Source organism: Myotis daubentonii, chromosome 5 (genome assembly GCF_963259705.1).
Source record: "Myotis daubentonii chromosome 5, mMyoDau2.1, whole genome shotgun sequence".
NCBI lineage: Eukaryota > Metazoa > Chordata > Mammalia > Chiroptera > Vespertilionidae > Myotis > Myotis daubentonii.
The window spans coordinates 32,082,391-32,109,819 of record NC_081844.1 but is presented as its reverse complement, the minus strand read 5'-3'; the positions used below and the strand labels follow the sequence as shown (position 1 = coordinate 32,109,819).

The 27,429-nt window shown below is 53.5% G+C and overlaps 1 protein-coding gene across 5 annotated transcripts; it reads left to right on the top strand.

The window, feature by feature from the left end:
• The first annotated feature begins 2,528 nt into the window (after positions 1-2,528).
• Positions 2,529-24,080, top strand: GNA15 (G protein subunit alpha 15). Of its 5 annotated transcripts, none has more exons than XM_059697223.1 (8): positions 2,529-3,043; positions 10,256-10,440; positions 14,521-14,675; positions 15,344-15,472; positions 18,215-18,344; positions 19,482-19,630; positions 20,732-20,819; positions 23,387-23,441. In XM_059697223.1, the coding sequence occupies exons 1-7, from the start codon at positions 2,899-2,901 to the stop codon at positions 20,802-20,804; spliced, it is 966 nt and encodes a 321-aa protein (XP_059553206.1). In that variant the 5' UTR covers positions 2,529-2,898; the 3' UTR covers positions 20,805-20,819; positions 23,387-23,441. The 5 variants fall into 5 exon arrangements, with proteins under 5 accessions (XP_059553206.1, XP_059553203.1, XP_059553205.1 ...); XM_059697222.1 differs by having other exon boundaries at positions 2,536-3,043; positions 19,477-19,630; positions 23,387-23,426; XM_059697220.1 differs by lacking the exon at positions 20,732-20,819 and having other exon boundaries at positions 2,533-3,043; positions 23,387-24,080.
• The last annotated feature ends 3,349 nt before the right edge of the window (positions 24,081-27,429 follow it).

The window sequence follows — 27,429 nt, the reverse complement described above, 5'->3', positions numbered from 1 at the left end:
CCTCTGCCACCCGGGAGCAGGCCTAAGCCAGCAGGTCGTTATCTCCTGAGGGGTCCCAGACTGTGAGAGGGCACAGGCCGGGCTGAGGGACCCCCTCTCCCCCCCCCCCAGTGCACAAATTTTTGTGCACCGGGCCTCTAGTTAAAACATAAGGGACATTAAAAAAAAATATATATATATATATATATTATTGATTTCAGAGAGGAAGGGGGAGAGGGAGAGAGAGGTAGAAACATCAATGATGAGAGAGAATCATTGACTGGCTGCCTCCTGCACGCCCCCTACTGGGGATTGAGCTCACAACCCGGACATGTGCTGTTGACTGAAATTGAACCCGGGACCCTTCAGTCCACAGGCCGATGCTCTATCCAGTTTGGAATATCGCTCTATCCAAACTGGCTAGGGCTATATTCACGTTTTATGCTTTTCTCTCTGTGTGTATGTGTTTCAAACATGCACACAAGCCCAGCCGCCGTGGCTCAGTGGTTGAGTGTCAACCTATGAACCAGAAGGACATGGTTTGATCCCTGGTCAGGGCACATGCCATGGGTTGCGGCTCAATCCCCAGTGTGAGGTGTGCAGGAGGCAACCGATCAATGATTCTCTCATTATTGATCTTTCTATCTCCCTCTCCCTTCCTCCCTAAAAAAAAAATTAAAAAAAAATGCCTCCCTCACCCCCTAAAAAACACGCACACACGCTCACCCTGGTGCTTCCCAATGAACTAATATGTGACAGTGTCCCCCCGCCCGGTGCCTGGCCGGTGGCAAGGAGCCAGTTTGCCTTTTGGGGAACTGAAGGGAGTTTTGTTTTGAAGCAGGAGAAATGCAGAGAGGCCCGGCCCAGCAGGCAGCAAGGGAGCGGGTGGATTTCTGAGGTCAGTGAGGATGCGGAAGGTGTGAGACCAGGGCCGGGCGCCCGGTCCTGCTGCTGGGAGTGGGCAGCGGGCAGCTGCCCAGAGACGTGGCCCTCGGATCCTGGGCCCTCCGCATTTCCGTCCGCTCTCTGGTCTGTGACTCAGCCCGGCCTGCTCTGTTGCCAAGCTGGTTATTTCTGTTCTGTGCCTCCTCCAGCTCTGCGCAACCCAGGCTGATTTCTGCTTTTCTTCCCCGGCCTGGCAGTGGGAGTCACCCTGACCTCCTAGGGCCGCCACGGGGGGGGGGGGGGGCAGCGGGGGGGCAGGGAGGGGGTAGCACCGTGCCTGCCTGCCCAGTGACCTGACTGGGGTGGGCTGGGGGGCCATCCAGCAAGGGGTGGGGGAGGTGGGGGGTAGCACAGTGCCTGTCTGCCCCAACCACCTGACTGGGGTGGGGTGGGGTGGGGTGGGGGCCTTATGAAACTTCCCATCTGCCATTCATTATGATTCAACAGCAAAGAAAACCGCACCTTCTCCACGGTTGGGGCTGGGGGGAGGGGCGGCAGTCGCCGCTGTGGGGCCTCTGGACTCACGGACTCACCCTCTCTGAGCCTTGACAGTACCACCTGCGAAGGGTCCAGAGGCCCCTGAGCTGTGCGTATCTCCAGGGGAGTGGTGTTCCAGAACTTTCTAGCACTTTCAAGAACGCCTCAAAGGGGATCCTGCACCCAGAAACAGCCAAGATCTGCTGGATTGAGTCAGGAAGCAGCCCTATGTCACCCTGTGTCCTCGTCCTCCTTCGAGGGTCCTGCCCGAGGGAGTCAGGGCAGGGCCCGGCCCAGAGGCTGCCCCCTCCAGACCGCTGTGCCCCGGCTGCGGATCGTCGGCTCCTGCTGGTGTCAGATGCCGCCTGGTCGGTGTGACCGTCTCTGACTCCCTGTGTAAATTAGCTCAAGCCCCTAACAACTCCCAGCCCCGTCTCCACTTTATTTTCTGCTCAGAATGTATTGCCATCCAACAGGCTTGAATATTTGTTCAAAATGTCTTTCCTGCCCTGGCCGGGTGGCTCAGTCGGTTGGACACCTGAAGGTTGCAGGTTCGATTCCCGGTCCAGTCGGGGCTTGTGCGGGAGGCAACCAACGGATGTTTCTCTCTCTCTCTCTCTCTCTAAAAAAAAGAGTCTTTCCTTACTTGTCTCTAACCAGCATGTTAGGCAGAGGGGTCCGGGATTTTGTCACTTTGTTTTTGGCAGCACCTACTGGTAGAATGCCTGGCACACGGTAGGTGCTCACTCAGTGTTTGCCAGAATGATGAATGGCTCTCCTCAAAGCTGCCTGGTTCGTGTGTAGCCCTTGAGGCCCATGGGTGAGAGCCTGCTTTGCGGGCCCTGTCTGGTCCCATCATGGTCTGTGCCTCGGTGTATGCATCTGCCCGCGTAGCTCTGGGGTGAGGTGCACGTGAGACAAGCCCGCACAGGCCAGCACTTCCAACAGTAGGTGCCGCCCTGCCTTCGCGGTCGGGCTTCGGAGGGTGGCTCCTAATTGGCTCAGAGCGGCGTGCAGGCTGGGCCTGGGGGGAGGCTGGGGCGGGGTCAGGGGCCCAGAAAGGATGGGGTCCACCCCTTCTCCAGAATGAGGAAGGAGGGCCCAGACAACTGCTGGGACCCAGACTGCGTGGAGCCCTTCCCCAGCCGCCCGCCCCGCCCTCCCCAGGGGCACCCACCTCTCCTGGCTGCCAGTCAACCTGTTAGGCCGGGCTGGGCAGGTCTGGAGATGGGCGGGGAGCCCTGAGCCTCCGCACCCCCTCTCCTGCTCCTCCTCCTCCCCCACTGCCCTGTGCCCGGCACTCAGGTCTCTCAGAGCTGGGCTGCCTGGGTGCCTGAGGCCAGGAAGCCGGGGGTCCCCAGGGGGGTGACCCCCAAGAAGAGGGCAGCCGCTTCACGCTTGGCTGCCGGGAGCCCTTCCTGGAGCCGTCAGGGTGGGGGGTCCCCTCCCCCAGGGGGCCGGGGCCATGTTGCCTTGTGCCTTCTGAGGCCCCGCATCATGGCCCGGTCGCTGACCTGGCACTGCTGCCCCTGGTGCCTGACGGAGGAGGAGAAGACGGCCGCCCGGATCGACCAGGAGATCAACAAGATCCTCCTGGAGCAGAAGAAGCGGGACCGAGGGGAGCTGAAGCTGCTGCTTCTGGGTGAGTCCAGGGCCCGGCGAGCGGGCAGCGGGAAGAGGGCTGGAGGACAGGGTCCTGGCCTTCGGGGTGGGAGAACCTGGGAGCCCATTCGCCAGATGGGAAGACTGAGGCACAGAGAACCCCAGTTCCTTGTCCAGACATGGGTCCAGCCATCTTGCGGAGCATCTGCAAGAACGGAGGTGGCCCCACGGGATGGCCTGGTGGGGCCGGCCCCAGCCTGGCAGGCCCAGCACGCCCTACCGGCTCTGTGTCATGGGAAGGGAGCCATGAGCTCAGGTCTGAGCCGCCGTCCGGGCCAGTGCGCCCTGGCCTCTCCCTCTGTCGCCGTTCCCCACGGCCCCCCAGTTCCTCTCTCGCTGCCACACCGCCAGCTGGGAGGGCTGGACCCCAGCTCTGCAGGTTGGCTAGCGTGAGTTTTGTGGGCGGAGCGTTGCCACCTCGTTGTGATTGATTGATTGGTTCATTCAAACGATCAAGATCTATTAAGTAACTCCTGGAGACACAGCAGCAAAAGATATGGGAGTTGTCCCAGCCTCCATGGACCTCATCTTCTCCTGAGGGAGATAGACATTAAGCCCATAAACTAACAAGCAGATAAAATAGTTCCCAGCAGCTAGAAGATTGAGGAGGAAAATTTAACCAGATGAGGGAGTAGGAGTGACTGGAAAGGCAGTAGATTGTGACCTCTGAAGCCTCAAGTCTTGTTGTGTCCACGTGTCCACTCCCCTAACCACTGTGCCTGTGTATGGCCCCAGGGATGCGGGCCTCGGAGGGTCTCCCAGGACTCCCTGAACTCTGGGTGGGGGCTGGGGTCACATCTGCCTGGCGCGGGTCAGAGAGGCTGCAGTCCCCTCTCCCTTCCCTGGCTCAGTGGGAAGCCCTGAGGACCGGAGAGAGGAGAGAGAGTGGGTGGGAGCACTGGACCCCTGGGAATTACACCTTAACTGAGGCACCTTCCAACTTCTAACATTGCTCTCTCTTGCTGAACTAGTTCCCCCCCCCCCCCCCATTCATTTCTCCAAGAAGATCTGACATGGCATAAAACTCAAACTCTGGCGCCCCCTGACCTCTCCAGCCCCATCGCTGTTTATTGGCCATCATATTCCAGCTGCAGACACCTGGCTTCTTTGCTCTTCATTGAATATTTCATGTCTTCCTTAAACGTTTGGTAAAATCATCAATGAGCTGTCTGAGCCTGGAAAGTTTTTAATTAAGAATTTAATTGCTTTAATAGCTATTTCTATTTTATTTTCTTCACAGATGGGCTATCATATTAATAATAGAGGTGACATATTCATATATTATTTATTATTTTTAATAAATAGGGCTATTTAAGTTATCTATTCTTGAGTAAGCTTTGGTTATTGGTGTCTTTCAAAGAATTTGTTGATTTCTTTAAAATTGTTAAATTTATGGGCAAAAGATTGTTTACAACATTCCCTTATCATCCTTTTTGGGTGTGTAGGCTCCAAAGTGATGCCCTTCTTTAATTCTTTTGTTTGTTTGTTTGTTAATCCTCACTTGAGGATATTTTTCCATTGATTTTTAGAGAGAGTGGAAGGGATGGAGAGATAGACACATCAAAGTGAGAGAGACAGAGTGGTTGCCTCCTGCACACACCCCAACCAGGGCGGGGGATTGAGCTTGCAACCGAGGTATGTTCCCTTGACCGGAATAGAACTTGGGGCCCTTCAGTCTGCAGGCCGACACACTATCTACTGAGCCAAACTGGCTAGGTCCCTTCTTTAACTCTTTGTTTTTAGTCCTTTTTCATGTCTAGGGCTTTACCGATGTTAGTGATCTTTCCTTGTACATTTCAAATTCATTTATCTGAACCCCAGGACCTTTGCACTTGCTGTTCCTCCTGCCAAGAGCTCTCAGTGTCACCCCAGCCTTGGCACGGCTGGCACTCTCACTCAAGCAAGGTCCCAGCTCAACTCTTACCTCCTCAGAGAAGTTTTCCCTGAATTCCGTGGCTACACGGGCAGCCTCATCCCTCTCCGTCCTTGACTTGACTTTTCACTCACTGACACTCTTCAGTGTTTACCTGTTTATGGTCTGCCTCCTCCAGTTATAGAGCAAACGGTGCAAGAGTGGGGACCATGTCTGTCTCATTCACTCCTGAACCCCCAGCAACGAGCCCGGAGGACAATGAGCCTGACATACAGTAGATGCCTAGTGTATGCCTTGTAAATGAGTGAACAACTGAATGAATGAGTCAGTCAGTCCTGATTCAGGGGCAGTTAGCCCCAGAGCTGGGCCATCTTCCTGGAGTGGGGAAGGTCCCTTGCCCGACACCTCTCTGACCACTGCACAGCCAGCCCCAAATCAGGACGCCCCTTCTGCTGGTGTGGGGACGGGCGCAGGGAGAGGGGCTGTGTGTGTCCCCAAGCACTGATGTTGCCCTGTGGGCTGCTTTCGACCACCCCATCCATCCCTGCCCCGAGGCCGCCTCCACACCTCCCTCCCTTCTTGAAAATAAGTTATTTTTTCCTGAAGGTTTGCTGATCCTTTTGAGGATGAAGGCCACGGGGCTACAGGGTGGGAGGGGAAGATTGTCTGTCCATGACAGGAAGTGACACCACGCTGGGGAGGGGAACAGTCAGAATGAAGCCAGCTCTGTCCGTAACCCCAGATGGGGACACCCAGGGCCAGGGCGGCGAAGGGACTTGCCCAAGGTCACACAGCCAGGAGCAGAGCCCAGAGTTCCAGTTCCCAGTCCGTGTGTTTGACTGGCCTGTGAACGTGCCTCAGGAGAGAGACGCCACAGAACCCCGGTGACAGGGAGACCGAGGCCCAGGGCCGTGGCAGCATTGGTCGGGGTCAGTGGCCAGTCTGAGCCAGAGCTGGACATAGAGGCTGAGCCACCTGCCCCCCACTCCCTGCTGCCCAGACTGGCTCCTGTACCCCAGGAACCCCATTTCCCGGGCGGGGAGTCTGGGATGCCTTCCCTCTGACAGGAGCCACATGCTGCCTCGTGATGCCCTGGAGCTTGGCCTGCTCCTCGGGGCAGCTGCTGGGTTCCGCTTCCTCATCCATCCCAGGGGGAAGTATCACTTCCCGTCTGGCGGCGAGGCCCCGCCAGGTGGATGCAGCTGCCCCCACAGCCCCCGGCCCCGCGCGGGGGTTTCCTGAGGCTGACCAGGAGCCGGGCTGGAGACGTGCCAGGGCCCTTCGTGCCTTCAGGACTGGCACGGGCGGCCAAGAGGGGTTCCAGCCGTGGAGTGAGTTCTTCAGAATTCAGGCTGTGATCCATTCATGAGTCACAAAATCCATGTTGTGGGTAGAGACCAGACGTGTTTTTTTCTTCAATGAAACAGAAGAGATGAGAAGGAAAGAAAAATCAGTGCATTGCGGTGGTGTCACCTGTTGCTTCCTGAGACCTGGGCTCTCTATTTTGGGAGGAGGCCTGAGGGCGGAGAGGTGGAAGGCAGTCGAGAGGTCAGAGGGAGCGGCCCCCGCCACAGGTCTCTGCCGTCGCCGGCGGCACCCGGAGGGGCCGTCCAGTTGTGAGTGTCTGTAGGAAGGTCACTTACCAGGTCTGTGGATGTCCCCTGGCCTCCGGGCTGGCCTTGTCCCGTTCTGTGGCTGCAGGGCCCACAGGGCCTGACGAGTCCTCTGCTGCTCCCCCAGCCGTGTGACCCTTGAAGGCATGTCACCTCGCTGAGCCCCGCGTCTTCTCTGCAAATGGACAAACAGCAGGAGCCTTAGGAGGACGGACCGAGGGCATGCACAGGGCGCCTTGTCCCTGTCCTGGCAGATGCCAAGAATTAAGCCATGCCCACTGTGATGATGAAGATGATGCCAACTGCTGTTATAATTGTCATCATTTAGGCAGCACATTTGGAGCTGCTGGTGTGATCATTGAAAAGCCCGTGAGCTCTGGACTCAGACAGAACTGGGTTTGGCCCAAGGCAGTCCCCTCAACACGTCTGGGATTCAGTTTCCCTACCTTGGGGTCCAGCCATGGCCAGTGTCCTCAATGGTTAGAGCACCCACCCACGTACCAAAGGTTCGAGGGTTCGCGTCCCCGGTCAAGGGCATGTACCTGCGTTGCAGATTTGATCCCTGCCCAGATCAGGGGTGCCTGAGGGAGGCAACCAATTGGGGTGTCTGTCTTAAATCGATGTGTCTCTTTTTCTTTTTTAATATATTTTATTGATTTTTACAGAGAGGAAGGGGAAGGGATAGAGAGTTAGAAACATCGATGAGAGAGAAACATCGATCAGCTGCCTCCTGCACACCCCCCACCGGGGATGTGCCCGCAACCAAGGTACATGCCCTTGACCGGAATCGAACCTGGGACCCTTCAGTCCACAGGCCGACGCTCTATCCACGGAGCCAAACTGGTTAGGGCAATGTTTCTATTTTTTTTCTTTTTCTCTCCCTCTCTCCCCGCTCCCTCTTTTCTTTCCACTGTCTCTACAAATCTATGGGAAAATATCCTCGGGTGAGGATTCACAGCAAAGAAAGTGAGGCTCAGGGGAGCTGGTGCTTCATGCCCTCAGCGCTCAGGGCCCAGCCACTGCTGCCACCCCTGATGCCAAACTTCTGAAGCCTGGAGGTTCCCCGGGTTCCTCCATGGGAAGCGAGACCGGGGGTTTCTATCGCTGACCGCGACGTCCAGATGTTTCACTTCCGGGCTATTTAGTGAGCTTGACATGTCCTCTTCCCGAAATTCAAGGAATTCCAGAATCCGAGGCACACGGCCCCACCTTGGAGAGCTCCAGATTAGGGGCCTGTGGGACCCGTGAGGTGCTTTGGTGTGTTTCTTTTAAAGAAAACTTTTTATTTGGGAGTAATTTTAGATCTACAGAAAAGTTTAAAGATAGCACACAGTGTGTCCTCTACTCCCAAGCAGCTTCCCTCACATTCAGCTCTTGTAGACCCGCAGCGCCATTTTTCCCTTCTTAGCTTGTTTTAAAATGCGTTCCGACTTATAGGAACGTTGTGCCTGGCTTCTTCTACAACATTTTTGTCTTTTTAATTTATTGATTTTAGAGAGAGAGCGGCAGGGGGAGAGAGAGAAAAAAACATTGATTTGCCGTTCCACTTACTTACCAGTATGTATTTATTGGTTGCTTTTTGTATGTGGCCCGACCGGGGATTGAACCTGCAACCTGGGCCCATCCTGGCGATGCTCTAACCAACGGAGCTAGCCGGCCAGGACTGTAAATGTTAGCATTGGACCACATTCCCTTTATTCTCCTCCCCCAAATATATAACATGTATATGCTACATGTAAGTGTATGTACACACATGATTTATTGAATGCATGATTACAGCTGTCATTTCTTTACTATATAGTTAATAGGCACATATTCATTTTTTTTCTGAACTGTTTATAACTTGCAGACCTGGAGCCTTCTTATCCCTGAAGACTCCAGGGGATTTGAGTCCCACCACAAAGCAAAGACTCCCCACGACCATGAACAAAAGCTGGCGATGAGCGTGGGGCACTGCTGTCAGCTCATCGCTGCCAGCTTTCCCACTTTTCCCACTCCCCCCACTAACGTCCGGTATGGCAACACAACAGTGTCTCTTTTTCTTAGGCCCCGATTCCCGTGGACATAACACCCGGTGCCACCTCAGGCCTGCCCTTGTCACCCTCAGATGTGCTGGCGGGGGCGGGGGGCAGGGACAGGATACCCCTGGGGGCTGATGCAAGGCAGTCCCCTCCTTCTCCTGCCTCCCGCACTCTTCACCCTCCTCCCTGCTCCCCCTCTGCTCCCATTTCCTCTTTCTTGGCTCCACCAGACCACCCCTTCCCTTTTTGCTGCTTTTCCAGTTCCTCTTGCTGCAGTCCCCCCTTTAGTCCCTGGAAAGCCCCCACACCTGTGTCCCCCAGGAGCCAGGCAGGTTGACCAGATACTGGAGGAGCCTTCCGGGCTTGCACCTCCCACCTGGCTGTCACACCCATTTTACAGACAGAAAACAGAGGCACGGAGAGAGAGAGAGGTTCTGGAGCTCAGACAGCCGGGAGCGGAGCCTTGGAGCCTCTGGTCCGGGGCCCTTAAAGATTCCAGAATTAATATCACAAGCCCAGGGCTGGCTTTGTGTGTGAACAGCCTGGGCGGCCCCCAGTGCCCTCACTCAGAAAGGTCCTGAGGTTTTCGTCTTGCACTTGGCCCTGTCGGCTCTGCAGCTGGCCCCAAATATCTCACGAATATGTCCTTCTCACCAGCTCCTGGTCCACCCCATCGCGGCGCCTCTCGGCCCTGGTACCCCACAGCCTGTCCTCCCCCACCGCAGCCATCAGAGGGCGCGTATGAGCACCTGAGTCACGCCCGTCCCTCTGTCCACAGCCCTCCAGGGCTCCCACCTCCCTGGGGTAAAAGTCCAAGTCCTCCCCCAAGGCCCTGTCCCTTCCCTCTAGCACAGTGGTTCTCAGCCGTCCTAATGCCGCGACCCTTTCATACAGCTCCTCATGGTGTGGTGACCCCCAACCATAAAATTACTTTCGTTGCTCCTTCATAACTGTAATGTTGCTACTGTTATGAATCGTAATGTAAATATCTGATATGCAGGATGTGTTTTCATTGTTACAAATTGAACATAATTAAAGCATAGTGATTAATCACAAAAGCTATGTAATTATATACGTGTTTTCCGGTGGTCTTAGGCGACCCCTGTGAAAGGGTCGTTCGACCCCCAAAGGGGTCGCAACCCACAGGCTGAGAACCGCTGCTCTATCGCCTCCTCCCTTCCCTCCCCTCCAGCCTCACAGGGCCTCCTGGTTGTCTGCGCTCTACAGGGAGAAAACAGCCATAGGCCATTCAAACACAAATGGGTGTGGTCGTGTGCCAATAAAACTTTATTGATAGACACTGAAACCTGAATTTCATATAATTTTCACAGGATGTGAAACAATTTTCTTTTGATTCCTTTCAAGGTAAAAACCAGAACCATAAAAAGTATCAGAAACAGAAAAAAACATACAAACTGTAAAAACTCCCCAGCTGTGCGCAGACAGGCTGTGTCTGGGTGTGGCCCGAGGGCCACCGTGTGCAGACCCTCCCGGGAGCCCCTTACACCAAACGCATTTCGCCCTCACGCCGAATGCGCAGGCAGGGCCTATGAGATCCATGGTGCACAGGCAGGGAGACTGAGGCAGACGCGGTGGACGCTCACCGAGGTCGTAGTGTGGCCTGGGCCCGGGGGTTTGAACGCGGGAAGTCCGGGCTGAGACTGAGCGATGGCTCCTGTCCGCAGGCCCGGGTGAGAGCGGGAAGAGCACGTTCATCAAGCAGATGCGCATCATCCACGGGGCTGGCTACTCGGAGGAGGACCGCAAGGGCTTCCGGCCGCTTGTCTACCAGAACATCTTCGCGTCCATGCGGGCCATGATCGAGGCCATGGACCAGCTGCAGATCCCCTTCAGCAGGCCTGAGAGCAAGGTGAGCGTCCTGGGGCTGCCACGGGGGCGCCACAGGGGGGCGGCTCCCCACCAGCCCCCCTCCCATGTCCCCCATGCATCCCCAGAGCTCATCCCTGGGACCCCTTGGGCGTGGGAATCCTGAACCAATGGCCGCTCCCCTGTGGAAATATTGATACAATGGACTGATGGCTGCAGGGAGAGGCTGCTGTGCGATTCATGCATCACACACACACCCCTTTTTTAAAAAATGTATTTTATTGATTTTTTACAGAGAGGAAGGGAGAGGGATAGAGAGCTAGAAACATCGATGAGAGAGAAACATCCATCGGCTGCCTCCTGCACACTCCCTACTTAGGATGGGCCTGCAACCAAGGTACATGCCCTTGACCAGAATCGAACCCGGGACCCTTCAGTCCGCAGGCCGACGCTCTATCCACTGAGCCAAACCAGTCAGGGCCACACCCCCTTTTTAAGAACACACACTACTTTATTGTGGTAAGAACACTCAACATGAGATCTACCCTCTCAAATTTTAGGTGCAGGTACGCTATTAGCTGGAGGAAGGATGGGCTGCAGAGCTCTGGAACGATCCGTCCTACTGAGGGAAACTCAACCTTGCCATCCTACCTGACTAGCGACTGCACGTGGCCCCTCCCCAAACCCCCTCCCCAAGCCCGCCTCCCTGTTCCCTTGAGTCTGCCTATTCTGGGTGCCTCCCGTAATGGGGTCGTGTAGTATTTTTCTTTTATCGCTGGCTTATCTCACTTAACACGAGGTCCTCAAAGTTTACCCATGTGGACACCTATTGTAGAATTTCCTTATTTTTGTTTTATTTTAAAAATATTTTTATTGATTTCAGACAGGGAGAGGGAGAGAGAGAAACATCAATAATGAGAGAGAATCATTGATGAGCTGCCTCCTGCACGCTCCCTACTGGGAATCAAACCATGACCTCCTGGTTCATAGGTCGATGCTCAACCATTGAGCTACACCAGCTGGGCTTTTATTTTATTTTTCAGTTTTACAGTTACATTCAATATTATTTTGTATTCGTTTTAGTTATACAGAATAGTGGCTAGATGACCATATATACTTGACAAGAATTTCCTTTTTCTTTTTTTTAAAAAAATATAGTTTTATTGATTTCAGAGAGGAAGGGAAGGGAGAGATAGAAATATCGATGAGAGAGAATCATTGATCGGCTGCCTCTTGCAGGCCCCCTACTGGGGATCGAGCCCGCAACCCGAGCATGTGCCCTTGACGGGAATGGAACCTGGGACCTCTATCCACTGAGCTAAACCAGCCAGGGCAAGAATTTCCTTCTTTTTAAAGACTGAATGCTATTCCACTTATGGACCACATTTTCTTTTTTAAAAAAATGTTGTTTTATTGCTTAAAGTATTACAAAGAATATTACATATGTCTCCTTTCCCACCCCCCACCCCCCGACATTCCCCTGGCCTCCCCTCCCCCGCAGTGTCTTGTGTCGATTGGTTATGCTTATACGCATGCACACAAGTCCTTCGGTTGATCTCTTCCCCCCCCCCCCCCCCACAAGGACCACATTTTCTTATCCATTCATCTGGGTTTTTTCTACATTTTGGCTATTGAGAATAGTGCTGCCATGAACATGGGAGTGCTCATATCTTTTCGAGATATGCTTCCCATTTTTTGGGATGAACACCTAGAAGTAGAATTGCTGGGTCATATGGTGATTCTATTTTTAACTTTTTGAGGAGCCTCCATACTGTTTTCCATAGTGGCCACATCATTTTGCATTCCCACCAGCAGGGCACGGGGTCCCAATTTCCCCACATCCTCACCCACACGTGCCGTTTTCGGTGTGGTTGCTTTTTATAATGGCCATGCGAACAGGGGCGGGGTCACGTTCCCTTTCTAAAACCTGGAAGCATCTGGTTTGTGAATGTGAGGTGGTCCAAGGACGTTGGAAGAGGGACTGGAGGCCTGTGGTTCCTGCCTCACAGGGCTGATGTGAGAATGTGATCAATTCAAGGTGCTGAAAGCTCTCAACACAGTGCCTGGAATGCAGCCTGGGCTCAGTAGTGTGAGTGGTGATACGATCATTTAATCCTCACGACAACCCCTTTCAGCAATCACCCCATTTTCGAGATGGGGCAGGGGCTCCCCCTAAGGATAACCATGTTTCATCTTTCATCGCCATGTATGAGCTGCCTATTTTTTAAATTCTCGAATTTTCTGGAATGATCTTTTATGTCTGGCTTCTGGTGCCGTATGTCTGTGATTCATTTATCTTTTGGGGGCGGTGGTCAGTTTATTTGTCCATTCTAATGCTGCTGACCTTTGGGTCATTTGCATATTTCTGTTGGGTGTCTACCGAGAAGGAACATGTAGAAGACACTGTTTTCCAAGTAACTGTAGCAAGTCACACGCCCCCCAGCAGAGCTCCGGTTGCTCCCTGTCCTAGCAACACTTGATGTTGCCGTCGCTTCATTTAAGCCAGTGGTTCTCAACCTTCCTAATGCCGCGACCCTTTAATACAGTTCCTCATGTTGTGGTGACCCCCAATGTCATTGTTACAAGTTGAACATCATTAAAGCATAGTGATTAATCACAAAAACAATATGTAATTATAGATGTGTTTTCCGATGGTCTTAGGCGGCCCCTGTGAAAGGGTCGTTCGACCCCCAAAGGGGCCGCGACCCACAGGTTGAGAACCGCTGATTTAAGCCATTCTGGATGTAAGCGCTTTCTTGCTTTCACCTCTATTGTTAGATTATTCCTAGGTATTTGCTAGCTCTTGATGCTACTATAAATGTGATTTAAATTTTTCCACTAGTTAGTGGTTAGTATATAGACACACATATTATTTTCATTTATTGATCTTTCATTTGGGGACCCCATTAAGTTCACTTGTTTATTCTAATAGTTTATCTACAGACTATTTTGGATTTTCTACACAAAGCCGTGTCATCTGTGCATAACCACATGTAATTTCTCCCATTGCAAACCCGACCTTTTATTTCTTTTTCATTGTTAATTAGAAATGGCGTGAGTGGGCCTCATTGTCTCGTTCCCAGTCTCCTGTGTTTTAAGAGCGAAGGACCCATATTCACTTCCTTCAAAGCACATTAAGGACTATTCAGGGCCTTCCCTGAATATAAATTTTACTCTGAATTTTTAGAAGGATGTGTCTCTTAACTTTTACTTTTAAAATTCTTAATCATCTTTTTAAAACTTTGAAGTTAATGTGTTTTCAGGCTGTATATTAGTTTGCTCAGGCTGCCATCACCAAGTGCCACAGTCTGGGGAGCTGATACATCAGAAATTTATTCTTTCACAACTCTGGAGGCTGGACGCCTGAGATGAAGGTGTTGGAGGGGCTTGTTTCTCCTAAGGCTTCTCTCCTTGGCTGGCAGAGGGCTTCTTCTCTCTGTGTCCTCACATGGCTGTCCTTATTCTCTTCCTATAAGGACACGAGTCATATATCAGATCAGGACCCACCCTAGTGACCTCATTTGAACTGGATCACCTCTGTAAAGACCCCCATCCTCAAATGCAGTCACAGCCTGCGGCCCCCCGGGTTAGGACTTACACTTAGGAATTTGTGGAGGACATGGGTGGTGGACAAAACCCGGCCATAACAGGCCGCGAGCCGTCTCATTGATCCTATACAGGGTTATCCTCACACCCCCAGGCCTTCCCCGGGCCCCACCCCTGGGGCTGTCATGTGCCCTACCTCAGGGTGAGACCTGGGCAAGGTGCTTCGCGTGCCTCAGTAGCCTAATCCGTAAACTGGGGATGTCTGTAGGGACTTGTCTCCTGGGAGTCAGGGAACCAGTGCTTGTGGGGAGGGGAGCCCCGCAGGCAGGAGGCCTCAGTGCACACGGGCCATGGTCCCCTGGAGCTCGTTTCTCTGCCGCCCCTGGTGCTGGGGCAGCACTTGGCCGCCACGCTCCCTCCGTGGACAAATGCATGAAGGAGCGCCTCAGAGGAGACAAGGGAGGTGGGGATGGGCAGCGGGCGCACGGGGAGGAAGGAGAGGCAGCCGAGAAAGGAGGGGGAGGGCCTGGTTGGGATGTCAGGAGGCTGCTCTGACCTGCCTCGCCCTTCCCTCCAGAACTACGCCAGCCTGGTCATGAGCCAGGACCCCTACAAGGTGACCACTTTCGAGAAGCGCTACGCTGTGGCCATGCAGCGCCTGTGGAGTGACGGCGGCATCCGGGCCTGCTACGAGCGCCGGCGCGAGTTCCACCTGCTGGACTCGGCAGTGTAGTGAGTCTGGGTCAGCGGGGTGCAGGGGGCGGGGCGGGGGCGAGCTGGGCACAGCTGCAGGTTGGAGAGGCAGCCAGCAGAGACCCAGTGCCAGGATTGCGCCTGCACAGAGGGGGTTCCAGGGGGCCGGCTTCCACCCCGGGGACTGGCTGCTGGACATCAGCTGGCTGTGCGATGGTTGATGTTGTGCCTGGGGTGAGGTTGTTTTGGGATGACATTGTCTCTGGGGTGACATTGTCCCTGGAGTGACCCTGATTTGGGGTGATGTCATTGGTGGGGTGACACAGCTGCTAGGGTGAATCTGCCCCAGGTGACACCATTTCTGGGGTGACACTGCTCATCATCACAGGGTAATACTGTCCCAGGGATGATGGTGGATGCCCGGGGTGGTGTCACTCCTGGTGACAGCCCCCAAGGTGACACCCCTCTGCGGCGCTGCTGTTCTCGGGGTCACACCATCCTTGGGGTCACGCTGCTTTAGGGGCGAAGCTGCTTCTCCCAGGGCTCCCATGGCCTCAGGGTGGTGCTCCTGGGGCTCCCGCAGACCCCAGAGATCCTGGCCCCTCATGGGGGGCTCTCCCCTAGCAGGGTCCTCACGGGGCCCTGGGGGTGGGTCTGAGAGGCCAAGGAAGTCCGAGGGGCCAGGCTCAGGGCTCCCTGCTCCCCAGCTACCTGTCGCACCTGGAGCGCATCACCGAGGAGGGCTACGTCCCCACCGCCCAGGATGTGCTCCGCAGCCGTATGCCCACCACCGGCATCAACGAGTACTGCTTCTCCGTGCAGAAAACCAACCTGCGGTGAGTGCAGGGCCTCCTGGGCGGGGAGTGCTTCCTGGAGGAGGGGCAAAGCAGCTGGGGCCCTGAGGGAGGAGTAGGCGTTTCCTGGATCCGGCCCTCAGGGGCTCCTAGGTTGAAGGAGGCAGAATGAAACATAAACACCTCGTAGCCCCCCATACAGTCAGGACCGGGACTTGGAAGAGCCCAGAGTGAGGCACCAGAGCTTCAAGGGGGAAATCTTCCTGGAGGAGGGAACACTGGTATTAGGGCATTGAAGGATGAGTAGGAGTTCTCTAGTTCCGACCCTTGAAGAGCTGTTGTGCAGGAGAAGACAGAGACTGTGTGGTCAGAGCTGTGCCAGAGGGATGGATTTGGACTGGGAAGCTCAGAGGTGGTTCCTCTAGTGATCAATAAGGGGGTGAGACTAGAAGTCCAGAGAGTCAGGAGGAGGCAGGAGCCATGGTCCAGGCAGGAAGGGTTAGTCATGGCCAGGGCAGTGGCCATGGGGATGGGAATGAGGGGATGGTGCAAGAAATGTTTCTGATGTAGAAGGGGCAGGACTAGATGAGTGTGGGACTGAGAGCAGGGAGCTGGAAATGTCTCCCAGTTTTCCCATCAGGGTGACAGGGTAGGAGGTGGAGCCACCATGGCGGCGGCAGCAGGATGGGGGGTATTAGATAAGACGATAAAGTCCTTGGGGCACATAGAGTCTGAGGGGTCTAGGGCATCTGGGAGCTGACTGGGCACACACAGGCCTGAGCTGGAAGACAGAGGTGTGGATGGGCATGCAGCAACACGGCGTCGGGAGAGTGTTGCCTAGTGTCCAAGGCCAAGGAGAGGTCAGGAAGGATACAGCAGGAGAAGCGACTTCTGAGATTGGCATTTAGAGTGTCGTCAGTGTCCTTAGCAAGCTCCGTGTCTGTGGGCTGATGACGGAGCTGTGGAGAGTGCAGGGTGATGCCTGGAGACAGGGGTGGTGATCAACCCACATGGGTTGACTCTCTCACTCCCCTGGACCACCCTCCCCCACCTCAAACATGCTGTTCTGGCCTCTGCAATAGTCCTTTTCTGGAAAGTTCATAATTTAGCTGTTTGCCATAGGTCTTGTCCACTAGACGGAGAGTCCCACACGGTTAGGGGCGAAGTTTCAGTCTCCTGCTTCATAGTGATGATCAGATCCAGATCAGGGTGGAAGTTGGTGAATGTGGGAGGATGGCTAGAAAGATGGAAGGATGAATGTGCGGATGGATGGATGGATGGATGGATGGATGGATGGATGGACAGGTGAGTAGATGGGTAGATAAATGAATAGATCAGTGAATGGATGTTTGGATGGAAGGATGAATGGATGGATGGATGGATGGATGTTTGGATGGAAGGATGAATGGATGGTTGGATGTGTGGATGGATGGATGGATGGATGGATGGATGGATGGATGGATGGATAGATGGATGGATGGATGGATGTGTGGATGTGTGGATGGATGGATGGATGGATGGATGGATGGATGGATGGATGGGTGGATGGATGTGTGGATGGATGGATGGACGGATGGATGGATGGATGTGTGGATGGATGGATGGACGGATGGATGGATGGATGGATGTGTGGATGGATGGATGGATGGATGGATGGATGGATGGATGGATGGATGTGTGGATGGATGGATGGATGGATGGATGGATGGATGGATGGATGGATGGACGGGTGAGTAGATGGGTAGGTAAATGAATAGATCAGTGAATGGATGGATATGTAGTAGAGGCTGGATAGGTGGGTGGGTGGATAGATGTATAGATGGGTGGATGGGTGGGTAAAGTTTAGGAGTGAAGGTAGCGGTTGGGGATGCTCACTGGGCTGGGGAGGGGATTTCTTGGCGGGAGACTTGAGTATGTTCTTTGGCTAAGGAGAGAGGCTAATCGGTGGAGTGAGGGTGCAGAGGAACTAAGACTCTGAGATGGGAGGCTGGCAGGAAGTGTACCCCACCTGTCTCAGTCCCCAGAGCCCCACTCTCAATCGCTGCACCCACATCCCACTCCGGACATGGGGGCTTGAGGGGGCTGATGCATGAGAGGGCAGGTCTCTGGGATTAGGAGCCACAGGCACCAGCCTCCTTCCCCTCCCGTGCAGCGGGCAAGTCCCTTCTCGCTCTGAGGCTTCTGGCATTTCCTGTCGGCTGCCTGAGTAACGGCTGTATCCCCGGGGAAATGACGCAGGGCTTGTTATCAGTGACCCACATTTCTTAGAAGAGAGCACAGGAAGGCAGGAGGGCTCGGGCCGCTGTTGTGGAGTGTGGGGGTGGAGGCCCGGCCCTCGCCTTGGGCCACACACAGAGGGGATGGCGTTGGCCGCTGGACGGTCCCCTGGCCAGCCACAGTGCAGCATCCCCATTCACTGAGTTGTGCCGACGGCCTGCAGTTTCTCCTAGGACCTAGGCCCATCAGCCGGAACCAGGGCAGACTCCGGATGTGTCTGACCTGCTGGCCTACACCTTGAGGGTAGTAATCAGACAACCCAGTGCAGTAGAAGTTCAGGAAAGTCCTCTCTCCTCTCTGTACCTCAGTTTCCTCATCTGTATAATGGGTGTCATTGGGGGGCGGGTTGAAATGAAATAACACATAAGAGGCGTGGGCCCAGGGCTAGCCCCTATTCTTGCTGCTCGTCATCTTGATCTTGGCACATCTCAGAAGTGATGGGACCTGGGGGGCCATGTTGGGGGGTCCTGATTAAGCCTGAGCTCTGAAAAGGGGTGATTCTGGTAGGATTGTTGACGTTGGGGGCCAGAGGTCAGAACGCAAGAAGTGGATCCACTGCTTTGAGAATGTGATCGCTCTCATCTACCTGGCCTCGCTGAGCGAATACGACCAGTGCCTGGAGGAGAACAACCAAGAGGTGAGGGGCCGCTGAGGACGGAGGGGCCGCCATCTTTTCTGCTCTTCTCCTCCCCCTGGCCCAGGGACCCACAGGAAGCCCCAGGGCCACTCTCAAGCGGGCCTGTGTGTGTCTGGGGTGGCTTTGAGCCTCACCTTCCACTCTTTCATGATCAGACCATTGAGCCCCAAGACTCAGATTCACAAGCATTTGTGGTGCCAACAACACTCACATGTGATGAGCGTGCACACACACACACACGGATATTCATGTCCTGCGTGTCCTGAGACAGGCCCGCCCCCCCTCCCCGAAGCACACACAAACTGTCCTGGAAATAGTGTCACACTGCAGGGGCAATGTCACGCTTCTATCCAGAAATGCTGGTGAGGATCAATCTTCCTTTGTGACCTCTCCTCCTAATTACACCCAGCACGATGGCGGGCACACTGTTACCTGACACGTGCACTTTCGGTGGCTCAGTGTCACAGAGGCCGTTTGGGCATTCGAGAGGGAGACACTATCATTTTGACTTTCAGGTTGAATCAGACAGAACCAGCCTGAGGTCGCTCTGACATAGCTCTCGCCACCTGACCTGTCCTAGTTTGCTGGGGCGGCCGTAACCAATGACCACAAACCGGGAGGCTGAGACAACAGAAAAGTATTCTCTGCGGGTTCTGGAGGCAGAGGCTGAGGTCAAGGTGTCGGCGGGGCTGGTCCCCGGCGGCCGAGGGAGACTCTGTCCCAGGCTCTCCCAGCTGCTGGTGACTGGAGTCCTCGGTGTTCCTTGGCTTGCAGATGCATCACCCACCTCTGCCTCCGTCGCCACATGCATCCTCCTTGTATGTGAGGCTGGCTCCAAATTCCCCCTTTTTGGGGGGCATCAATCATTAGACTTAACACCACCCAATTCCAGTATGACCTCTTCGTGAATTCCAGGCCCTGCTTCCAAATAAGGCCACAGGCTGAAGTTCCAGGGGGACATGAACTGGGGGTGGGGGGGCACTAGTCAAACCAGTTGAGGCACAAAACCATGCTGGGTCCACATCGGCAGCCGGCCATGCCTGCTCAGACCCATCTCCACGTAGAGGGAGGGCTCCTGTCTGGGCCGAGCGGGCCGATCTGAGCGATGAACCGCCTGTGTCCCCCAACCCAGAACAGAATGAAGGAGAGTCTGGCCCTGTTTGGCACAATCCTGGAACTGCCCTGGTTCAAAAGCACATCTGTCATCCTCTTCCTCAACAAAACCGACATTCTGGAGGAGAAGATCCCCACCTCCCACCTGGCCACCTACTTCCCCAGCTTCCAGGGTGAGTTCTAGAACCTTCTATACCCTACCCCGCCCCCCCCCCCCCAAAAAAAAGCAGCTCCCAAGGGAGATGCTCGTCCAGGCCCTACTCCAGCCTGGAGTCAGTGGAGTTTCAAATACGATTGGACAAACCTGAGTTCCAGACCCAGATGCTTTCCCTGCCCAACCTCTCTCTGTTCTCAGTTTTCCCTTCTGTAGAATGGGGATAAAGTAACAGATGCCTTCATACTTGATGTAATTGCTTAACGAAGAGAATTCTCAAAAGTCATATATTATGGATGCTGTGAGGGTGGGTCTGCTGGATAGAGCCCATTGTCATAAAGCATACCCAAAAGGCATCAACAACTATTTCCAGAATCTTCTAAGATTTTCGACCCTTTCTTTTTCTAACTTTCATAGTCATCTCATCTATACCTAATCGGGTAGCATTTTTATTTTTAAATCTGTGACTGACCTCTGCGCAAGTTTTTCCAAAGCACACGGCTCAGTTTTCACACCTACAACAACCCTCTCTCATGCTGTGCTTGTAGTGAATAGATGTGTGTAGTGTCTCATTAAGTGCATATCCAGCAGGAGGAATACAACAGGTTTGGGAACAAACCCTTGGTGCAACCCGAGGCACAAAGGGCCCTGGCCAACTAGAGCGGAGTGCAGTGAGTGTTGGGCACCAGGGAGGGTATCTGCCAGAGACGTAAGGTTTTGGTGAAACCAGGGAAGAGGTGTGTTAGCCAGATATTGGGCCACTGTGAGGGTAAAGGGAGCTGCTAGAAGTATCCCAGCTGAGTAGCAAACGCCCCCCAAAGTTGGGGGCTTAAACCAGCCATTCCACTTTGCTCACAATTGAGGGGGGTCAGGAACTTGGGGAAGGTAAGCCAGCTGTTCACCTGTGGTCCATGTGGCATCAGCTGGGGTGGCTGGCATTGGAGGTGCACGTCTGAGATGGCTTCTTGCACTGTGTGTATGGTGACTCTGTGATCCTCCGCCTCTTCCTTCCGCCTCCTCTTCCTCCCCCTCCCCTTCCTCCTTTTCCTCTCTCTCTCCTCTCGCTCTCTATCTCTCTCTCCCCTCCCCCCCTCCCCGTATCTGGTGTCTTCTAATCCAGGGCTAGCTCACAGCATGGCTGCCTCAGGATGGTCAGACTTCAGCCCAGGTGGAAGTCTCTGCTCATGATGTAGCCTAGGAAGCTCCAGGTGATTACATCCGCCTTATTCTATTGGCCAATAAAATCACTCAGGTCAGCCCAGACTCTAACGGAGGCACCATCTACATTATGATGGCCAAATGGCATGTGACTACAGGGAGGGAAGGAAGCAATGACAGCCATCCTGGAGACAAGCTATCTTTGTTTCCTGGGGCTGCTGTGACAAATGGCCACAGACTGGGGGGCTGAAAACAACAGACATTTATCCCCTCACAACCCGGGAAGCTGGAAGTGTGAAGCCAAGTGAGTGGCAGAGCAGGGTCAGTTCCTTCAGGAGGCTCGGGGCGAGAGCCTGTTCTAGGCCTCTCCCCTAGTTTCTGGTCGTTGCCTGCAGTCTTAGCATTTCTTTTCTTTTTAATATATTTTATTGATTTTTTACAGAGAGGAAGGGAGAGGGATAGTTAGAAACATCAATGAGAGAGAAACATCGATCAGCTGCCTCCTGCACACCCCCTACTGGGGATGTCCCAGTAACCAAGGTACATGCCCTTGACCGGAATCGAACCTGGGACCCTTCAGTCCGCAGGCCGACGCTCTAGCCACTGAGCCAAACCAGTTAGGACAGGGCAGCATTTCTTGACTTATAATGCATCATTCAATCTCTTCCTCCATCGTCACATGGCCTTCTCTGTCTCTGGTTGTCTCTCCTCTTTTTTTTTTTTTTTTTAATCCTCACCTGAGGACAAGTTCCCATTGATTTTTATAGAGAGTGGAAGAGAAAGGGAAAGACGGAGAGAAACATCCATGTGAAACACATAGATTGGTTGCCGCCTGCATAAGCCCTGACCAGGGCCTGGGCCAGGGAGCAGCCTGCAACCGAGGTACGTGCCCTTGCCAGAATCAAACCCAGGACCCTTCGGTCCGTAGGCTGACGCTCTATCCAGCTGAGCCAAACCAGCTAAGGCTCTCTCCTCTTTTTATAAGAACACAAGTCATTGAATCTGGGGTCCAACCTAGTTCGGTATGACCTCATTTCAACTTCACTCTTTACAGCTGCAAAGACCCTATTTCCACATCCGATCACATTGTGAAGTTTGCAGTGGACATGGCTTTGAGGGGACACTATTCACCCAGATACACAACCAGCCATGGCAGATGAAGCCCTTAGTTTGCATGTACTAAGCCTTGGTGACATCACCGTGGCCTTGTCAGAGCCCATGTGGCCAACCTCAGCCCGTCATGCCCGCAAGACTCAGAGTCTGGGCAGCAGATGTCAGCTTATTCCAAGGTGGTGGCCTGGGCACCCCTCGTCACCCTTCCCAGCTGGGCAGCACTTGGAGAGTTTGAGAAGCAGATAGTTTTGAGGATTGTTTGCTTTCCTCAAGGTCAAAAGGAAACTCCATCCTTTTCTCCCAGCCAAAGAGGCTGCAGCGCCCATATACTAAGCTTACGGCTCTCGGCCCGTCTTTCCTGCTACTAAATAATACTCGTGACAATAATGAACAATAACAATGAACACATCTAACACTGGTGGATGCACTCTTATGTATTTTTGACTTGTTTAATCTTCATTAAAAAGCCCTGTGCAGCCCTAGCCGGTTTGGTCCAGTGGGTAGAGTGTCAGCCTGCAGACTGAACAGTCCCAGGTTCCATTCTGGTCAAGGTTGCCCAGGTTGCAGGCTCGGTCCCCAGTAGGGGGCATGCAGGAGGCAGCCGATCAATGATTCTCTCTCATCGATGTTTCTATCTCTCCCTCTCCCTTCCTCTCTGAAATCAATAAAAAAATATATATATTTTTTACAAAGTCCTGTGCAGTAGGACTCCTTCATGGGGAAACTGAGGTACAGTCACTTGCCAGAAGTCATACAGCCAGTGAGTGACAGAGGCAGGCTTCCAATCCAGGCCGTCTGGATTCAGAGATGGCCGGTTTTACCCACTATGCAACCGGCCCTTCTGAGAGAATGACAGCACACACTCCTGAAGCTTTCTGATTACTGAGCACGGAGCCCTGGGCACGATTGCTTTGAATCCTCACAACTCTGGGAGGCCTGGGGCTAGTCCTCATCCCAATTTTACAAACCAGGAAACAGAGGCTCACAGAGGTCACATTTATTAACATGTATGCAACTAGTCGGTAGCAGAGCCAGACTTTGGGCCCTGAACTCACGTTGTGCTTTCAATGCAGCAGCCCATGTGCCGCACCAGGGTGGCCATCCCTCCCCTTCTCCTGGCCTCGGTTTCCCCGTGTGCACCAGCCTCTGTCTCTGCAGCTCCGGTTCCCATCCCTCCAGCTCCAAGCCCAGCCAAGAGCATCTCTTCAACACAAGTGCTGCTCAGAGTCCCAGAGCTGAGCCTCATTGGTCCATCCCAGGTCATGTGACCCCGCCAGCCTGATGTGGCCAATGGCTGGGCTGGAGTCACGTGACCTGCTAGACAGTCAAAAGCTGGCGCCCACCTGTTGGAACTGTAGTGGGTGCTGGAGTGGGGGGGCGGTCCCTGCAGCTCTGAGCTGCCCATATCGGGAAGAGAGTTTCCGGAGACCCCCCTTGGTCTCAGTAGGGGGTCCCCGCCTGCCCCAGGAGCCTGTGTCCTGACGCCCTCACTCCTGCCCGCCAGGCCCGAAGCAGGACGCGGAGGCAGCCAAGCAGTTCATCCTGGACATGTACAGCGGCATGTACGCCGGCTGCGCGGACGCCGCCGACGGGGGCAGGAAGGGCTCGCGCTCCCGGCGCCTCTTCAGCCACTACACGTGCGCCACGGACACGCAGAACATCCGCACGGTCTTCAAGGACGTGCGGGACTCGGTCCTGGCCCGCTACCTCGACGAGATCAACCTGCTGTGACCCAAGCCCCGCCTCCGCGGCTCGGACCAGCGAGCGGCCCTCCGGACCTGCGGGCGGGCGGGCGGCGCTCCGGGGGCCCAGGTGCCTCCCCGGTCGCTCCAGGCCCACGTGGCGGGGGGGCCACGAGTGAGTTGCGGAAAGCCAGTCGCCGCCGCTTCTGTGCCCTTTGCTAGGACAGCTCCTGGGGTCCCCACTCTTGACTCCTCGAAAAAGGAGCACCATGGCCACCTGGGGTCCCCGGGGTGGAGGGGACGATGAAGAGGGCAGAGGACGGAAGACTCAGGACCCCCGCTCCGGGTCTGTCCCCTCCTGGGGAGAAGCCCGGGACCCCCGGGGGCTGGTGCACCCCCTCAGGGATCGGGCAGTGGTCCCGCAGGCCCAGGAACCGGACTCTGGCGCCCCTTAGTGGACAGGAGGTGGTATCTCCCAGTTTGAGGTTTGGGTAGCTCAGAGGCCGCCCTCGGTGTTAAGAGCCTCATGACTCAAGCGTGTTCTGTTCCGGTTTGCAGACGAGGGACACCGAGGCTCACAGGTCTCCCCCTCTTCCCTAGGCTGGGGGCTGGGTGCGCTGCATCTTACAACCTGTATTTATTCCCTCATCTGCAGGGCCCCTTGTGAGTTGGACATTAAAGAAATGACATTCTGGAGACCTGTGATTTCTCAGGGGTGCCCTGTTTACCCCCCCCTCCCCCCCGCGGTCCCTTCTCAGGTCTCCTGTCCCACGAAGGGTAGAAACATGGGGAAGGAAGGAAAAAAGGTTATACTTGTTCACCCCCCTGTGCTGGGCACGGTATATAGAGCTGTCCAGGAAAGCGCACACTCTGAGCCAAGAGGTAGAGTCCAGCCTCTCTTCCCGGAGGGGGGCGCATTTAAGCCCGCCCTATGTTGCTATTTACCCAAAATTCTAGCAGCAGCTCCCACCCATCTCTGATGAAGATGAAGATAATGGCTCTACTTAAGCCAGATCATGGTGACCCACCATCCGCAGGGAGGTCCCATGTAGCACAAGCCCTGTCATTCCCATTTTACAGATGAGAAAACTGAGGCACCAAGAAACTGAATAATTTGACTGAAGTCATGCACTTGGGAGGTCACACAGCCAAGATTCTATTCATTCAACACGCCCCCTTTTTTTTTAATTAAAAAAAAACCTTATGTTTTAGAATAGTCTTAAATTTACAGAAAAATTGTGAGGGTAGTGCAGAGAGTTGCCTTATAAAATTGCACCCACATACCCCTACTGTTAACATCTTACATTAATATGGTACTTTTTTTTTTTACAATCAATAAACTAATATTGACACATTATTAACTAAAACTTATACTCTATTCAGATTTCTTCAGTTTCCCCCCTAATATCCTTTTGTACTCCCAGGAGCCCACATGGCTTTTAGTGGTCACATCTTAAGCTCCTTTGGGCTGTGATGGTTTCTCTGACTTTTCCTGTTTTTGGTGACCTTGACAGTGTTGAGGATGCTAGTCAGATATTTTTCCTAGGATTGCCGTAGCAAAGTACCACAGCCTGGGTGGCTTAAAACAACGGAAATGTATTCTTCCAATGTTGGAGGATGGAAGTGTGAGATCAAGGCAGCAGCAGGGCCACACTCCCTCCTGCCTCTCCCAGCTTCTGCGAGCCCCAGGCATCCCTTGGCTGGTGGCCAGTGGGACCTCTGTGAGTTGGCTCCTCGGTCCTGTTGACATGACCCCTGTGGCCTCAGAGGTCATAGTTCTGGCACAGCGAGATGCTTTTGTCTTGTCCTATTATTTCACAGCCCCAGCTCTGCATTTGGCCATTTCTCCAAGGAGCCCTGATTCCTTTTAATGGGACATATTTAGAGACCACACTCTGACCACAAAGTTGGGAAATCCATATTTTCTTCACTTATCTTTTTATTTTGAAAATATTTTCAACCTACAGAACTATTGCAATGAAGTCCCATCTACCCTGCATCTAGGTTAGGGTTCAGCAAACCATCAGCTTGCTGCTGTTTTTGTAAATAAAGTTTTATTGGCACACAGCCACATCCATTTGCATATGGTCTCTGGCAGCTTTTCCTCTGGGGGGCAGAGTTTTGACAGATACTGTCTGGCCCTCAACGCTGAAATTATTTACTCTGGCTCTTCTCAGAAAAAAATTGCTGACCCTTGAGCTGGTCCGCCCATGATTAACCTTTTGCTTTATATTTCTCTATATACAAAATCTAAAAGCGTATTATATATTCCATAGAGAATATGGAAATTTTTTCCCCTTAATTTTCTAAATAATTTGAGAGTAGGTTGGAGATATGTTGCATCTTTACTCCAGATCACCATGTATTTCCTATGGAAAAAAAAATCTGTTATATAAGCAGAGTGCAATAGTCAAATTCAGGAAATCTAGCATTGATACAATAATATATTTTTAAATATATTTTCATTGCTTTCAGGGAGAGGAAAGGAGAGAGAGAGAGAAAGAAACATCAATGATGGGAGAGAATCATTGATCAGCTGCCTCCTGCATGCCCCACACTGGGGATCAAGCCAGCAACCCGGGTATATGCCCTGACTGGGAATCGAACACTGACCTCCTGGTTCATAGGTCGGCACTCAACCACTGAGCCATGCCAGCTGGGCATTGATACACTAACATTGTCTAATATACAGCTCATAAAAAAATTCCTAAAAAATTTCCTCAATATCGTCTTTTACAGCACTTCCTCCCATTCTAGTATCCAGTCAGGAACCACTCACTGCATTTAGTTTCATGCATCTTGGGTCTCCTTTCATCCAAAACAGCCTTAGCCTTTTTTGTCTTTCATGAACGCTCATGACCTTGACTCTTAAAAAGTATAGACCAGTTATTCTGTGGGATGTCCTCAGTGTGGGTTTGTTTGATGCCTCCCATGACCTGATGCAGGTTGTATACTTTGGTGGGAATATCATAGAAGTGAGGTTTCCTCCTCAGTGTGTGATGCCAGGCCAGCCTTGTGCATTTACTGCATCTCCAGTGATGCTAACTTGGATCTCTTGGTGAAGGCTGTTACCGTAAGGGACCTAGCCCCTGGCGGGTCTGCCTAGGGCTGGCTGGTAGTGTGTGGGTTCTTGACTTCGTGCAGGAAAAATTTCATCACCCAAGTCCCAGATGACTATGAGGGAATGTTTATTAAAGCTGGGACAGTAAAACAAGAAAGGGCTTAGCACAGAAGAAGCAACAAGAGAGCCTCGGCTGGGCTTCCCTAGCTCTCTGGGAAGTCAGAGAAAAGGAGGCCTGGGGAACAGGTTCAGGGGCAAACCTGGGACGAGCTACCGCTGTCCATTGCTCCCCTGGTTGCAAGCCTCCTGGGGTCCTTCAGAATTTAGGAGGTGCAGGCCTGTGGGGGAAGAAGAGGAGAAGGAATGGCGGGGTGCTGAGAGGGAGAGCGTGTGCTGGGTCCGTTGTCTTGAGGTTTTTATCTCTCTTTTGCAGGAGGAAATATTGGGGGGGGGGGGGGTCTCAGGGCAGGGTTTTAGCAAATATTCATCCGTTTTCTAGATGTGCTCCTTCAGGGTCATGGTCTCCGCTGATAGGTCAGTGTCAGGGCAGGGGGTCATTAGTCACTGCAGCTGGTCCTGGTGTCGCACACCTGGTTTGAGTGCTTTTCTGGGCCTGGAGCTGAAATACGCTGAGGCCTGGATGTTCTCTCTCAGGAGGTGACCTTCTGGATCTGCTGTAAACTGCTCGGCCAGTTTGTTTAGCTGTCTGTCTCAGTTTCCTGTTCCACTTGTCCTGGTTTGCTGGCCTGTCTCAAGGCGACATTCAAGGGTTTCTTGAGTAAGATATGTTTCTCTTTGTAATTA

What these genes read in the sequence shown, in the direction of transcription:
- GNA15 (XM_059697220.1), top strand. Translation starts at nt 2,899, where the DNA reads ATGGCCCGGTCGCTGACCTGGCACTGCTGCCCCTGGTGCCTGACGGAG. An exon ending in CTGCTGGACTCGGCAGTGTA is followed by an intron (nt 14,676 to 15,343) that starts GTGAGTCTGGGT and finishes CCTGCTCCCCAG; the next exon opens with CTACCTGTCGCACCTGGAGC. An exon ending in TGGAGGAGAACAACCAAGAG is followed by an intron (nt 18,345 to 19,481) that starts GTGAGGGGCCGC and finishes AACCCAGAACAG; the next exon opens with AATGAAGGAGAGTCTGGCCC.